General features: G+C 25.7%; 1 protein-coding gene across 1 annotated transcript in view; it reads right to left on the minus strand.

Moving 5' to 3' along the window:
• The window catches only part of LOC111615600 (decaprenyl-diphosphate synthase subunit 1-like), a 36363-nt gene extending 33187 nt beyond the window's left edge, over positions 1 to 3176 (minus strand). Inside the window, exons 1-4 of the mRNA XM_023357007.1 lie at positions 3136 to 3176; positions 2055 to 2205; positions 1584 to 1796; positions 1289 to 1422 (exon numbers count right to left, since the gene is read on the minus strand). Of these exons, the coding sequence (XP_023212775.1) occupies positions 1289 to 1422; positions 1584 to 1796; positions 2055 to 2171 (464 nt within the window). The 5' untranslated portion in view covers positions 2172 to 2205; positions 3136 to 3176. The remainder of the gene's footprint in view (positions 1 to 1288; positions 1423 to 1583; positions 1797 to 2054; positions 2206 to 3135) is intronic.
• Between the last annotated feature and the right edge of the window lie 569 nt (positions 3177 to 3745).

Consider the following 3745-nt stretch of genomic DNA (forward strand, 5'->3'; position numbering starts at 1 on the left):
GAGCGTCGATTTTCCGAATCAATTGGGGACTGGGGTTGTCCGGATAACTGATATTTCGGATAACTGATTTACGTACGAAAAAATAGTTTAACGTATCCGATGTTGAAATTTTTCTCTGTTGCGTGTTGCTTCGCGTTGAATTTTCGTCGATGTTAAGCCTAACAAAGACTATTGTATCGTTAAAAGTTATTTTTTTATTTTGTACAAACAAAAAAATATATTGAAAAATATAAAAACAATAAAAAATTATACTTCAGATGTTAATTTAGTATCAAAAACATAAAATATTTGAGTAGCCCAAGATGTAGCCAAAGATTGAAGCGCCACAGCACTGGCAAAAATTTAAATTTGCCAACTGGAATTCTTTCGGATAATTGACGTTTCAGATGATTGACTTTCGGATAATCGACACTCTACTGTATATTAGTTTTGTTAATGTAATTGGACTGACCTTGAAAATCATTTTCAAGGTCATAAAAGATCCCATCTAATTCCCTATATGTGACTTTATATTTAACTACATTAACAAAATTAATATATCTTCAGTACTTTTGGAATGAAAAAGGTGCAAAGGTGGGTGTGTCAAAATTTATGATTTATTTAAAAAATCATATTTGTACAAATCAAAATATCATGAAGTATTGAGAAGACAGTAATTCTTTAAGAAAGCATTACTGTCTTCTGATGTTAAACTAATATGTTTTAAATACATTTTTTACAATATCACACAAAAGTGCAAATATTTTCCACATGTCTTCAGGCAGGGATCTTTGAAATTAGAATGGTTTTTCTAGACAGTTAAACAGCTGAGTTCAAATAGAATTACATTCAAATAAACATAGAATAAAGAAATTTCAAATAACTGCTGCTTATCTGAAATTTTAATTCAAATATGCAGTGGTTATGATGGAAATATATAGAAATAAGAAAATTAATGTTAACTGGATTAATGTTGGTGTGAAATATATAAAAGTCTATTATGGATTTTTTTAAATAAAAATAAAATTATTAAAAATTTTTTTTAAATTGTTTAGCAACTTTAAACATTTTTTAAATGAAAGCAAGATCTCATTAAAAGGGTGCAAAGGATTGTCAAAGAAAAAAAATTATACATGTTGCATTTTTTTGTAATTATAAAAAAGAATGTAGTAATATTACACTTTTTTCTTTTTTCTTAAATATTTTATATATCGAAATCTATTTTCAATGTTTTACAAATATGTAAAATTTTCTTAAACAACATTTTTGTATTTTAATAAATAAACATATATTTTTTAATTGAAATTACCTGTTTGAATTTAATACATGATAATTTAATGCTTTTGCCATAATAACTGCAATTAAAGGACGAAATGCTTTTCCACTTCCATCAAAGTAATATGTTGTTACTTCTTTAAGTTCTTTAGTTGAAGTTTCTAATTCCTAAAAACAAGATAAAATAATTACATGTTTCATGAAACTATTATTAAAAATAATATTTTATTCATAAATTATTAGTAAAATTATAATTAAATATTGTTTAAAAAAATATATTTAAAATTTTTAAAAAGATTACCCTGCACAAAAATCATGCTGTAACATACTTTTCTAATATCTTCATAAATCTTTAAAATATCCAATTGGACAAATTTAAACAGATCAGTAGCTGAGGTGCTAGGAACATGGCCAGGAATATGTGCAGCAAACGTCTGACAATATTTTTGAAAACAATATAAATTTCTTGCATTTGTCAAGCAAAAAGAAGCACTTCTCCCACATGTTGACTTAAAGGCACAAATCTGTTGAAAACTATATTTCTATAATTGAAAAAGATAATACAATGGTAAAAATTCTTCACTTTTATAAAATAAAAATGTATAAGTCTATTTTAAACATACTCTACATCTATATATTGTATTTTAACGTTATCAATAACTTATTGAAGTAAATACTTCACGATTATTTAATCAGATCACAATTTTAAAGTGAAGCAGACGACACTATGCTCAAATTAGGCCTAATACTGTCCAAGACTTTTAAAGTACATAAGTACATTTAATAAATATAATACTTACTTTAACAATATATAAATTGGACGATAATCTATAATTCAAAATAGATAAAAAATTTCTCCTTAAATGGTGTAATTTTTGCAAAAATCCATACCGACATAAACCATCTCCAATTCTCATTTTAAAACCGGGAAAAGAAAATGTTTAACGCCATCTAGTGTAAGTAATAACATTTCATATTTTAAAAATAAATAAATAATGAATAAAGTCGTATTAATTTATAGAAATTTTATTTTTGTTTTAATTATATATTTTATTATATTATTAATATGCGATATTAATAATATAAAAATTACAAAAACTGAAAACGTATTATTAATATGCGATATTAATAATACGTTTTCAGTTTTTGTAATTTTTACATTAGTAACATTACGTTTTTTTTTTTTTAAATAAAAATATTACAGTAGAGCGTCGATTATCCGAATCAATTGGGGACTGGGGTTGTTCGGAAGATCGATGTTTCGATAACCGATTATGTACGAAAAAATATATTAATTTATCTTATCTTGACATTTTTCTCCGTTGCGTGTCGCTTCGCGTTGAATTTTCCTCGATGTTAAGCCTAACGAAGACTATTGTATTGTTAAAAATTATTTCTTTATTTTGTACGAACAAAATAAATATATTGAAAAATATAAAAACAAGAAAAAATTATACTTCAGAAGTTAATTTAGTATCAAAAACGTAAAATATTTGAATAGCCCAAGACATAGCCAAAGATTGCAGCGCCACAGCACTGGCGAAAATTTAAATTTACCGACTGGAATTCTTTCGGATGATTGACGTTTCGGATGACTGACTTTCGAATAATCGAAGTTCTATTGTATTTCTAAATGTCTGTATGTCTTTTTCATACTTTCGAAAAATAAATAAATAATTTAAAAATTATAATTTTAAATTTAAAAAAATGAATTAATTTTCCCTACGTTTGAATAATAATAAATATATAATATTTATATACCAACTTTTTCAAAACACTTTTTAAATGCTAAATTTTTTCAATGTATAACAAAATATATTGCATTTAATTCAATAAATACTGTACGGAAATATTGATTATTATTATTATAAATAACCTTACAGTTTTCTCGTGGTTTATCACTTCTACTAGTTTTGATGTTTTGCATTATTCTTGAATTATATTTACAAGAATGTTTTCATTATTCGTCATTTTTTGCTCGTAGCTTATTGCAATTTTTTACGATGAATTTATATACAGTAGAGCGTCGTTTATCCGAAAGCTGGTTATCCGAAACGTCCGTTATCCGAAAGCATTCCAGTCGGCAAATTTAAATTTTCGCTGGTGCTGTGGCGCTGCAATCTTCGGCTATTTCTCGGGCTACTCAAATATTTTACGTTTTTGATACTAAATTAACATATGAAGTATAATTTTTTATTGTTTTTATATTTTTCAATAAATTTATTTTGTTTGTACAAAATAAAAAAATAATCAAATCGTTCTAGACTGCATACTGTANGAATTAGTCTAGAATCGATTAATTTTATGGAAGAAAACCTTTCAAACAGCCGTAGTCCGTAAACTTCACACGTGTCGGGCTGTGATTGGCTCACGTATTTAAGGATTCCTACAACGCAAAATTCGTATAATGAGGAATGTTTCTCAGAGTTATAGGGAGTCTACTATATTTATTTTGTTTGTACAAAATAAAAAAATAATTTTTAACAATACA

Source organism: Centruroides sculpturatus, unplaced genomic scaffold (assembly GCF_000671375.1).
Source record: "Centruroides sculpturatus isolate CEXI.00-Female unplaced genomic scaffold, Cexi_2.0 scaffold19, whole genome shotgun sequence".
In the NCBI taxonomy this organism is placed as follows: domain Eukaryota; kingdom Metazoa; phylum Arthropoda; class Arachnida; order Scorpiones; family Buthidae; genus Centruroides; species Centruroides sculpturatus.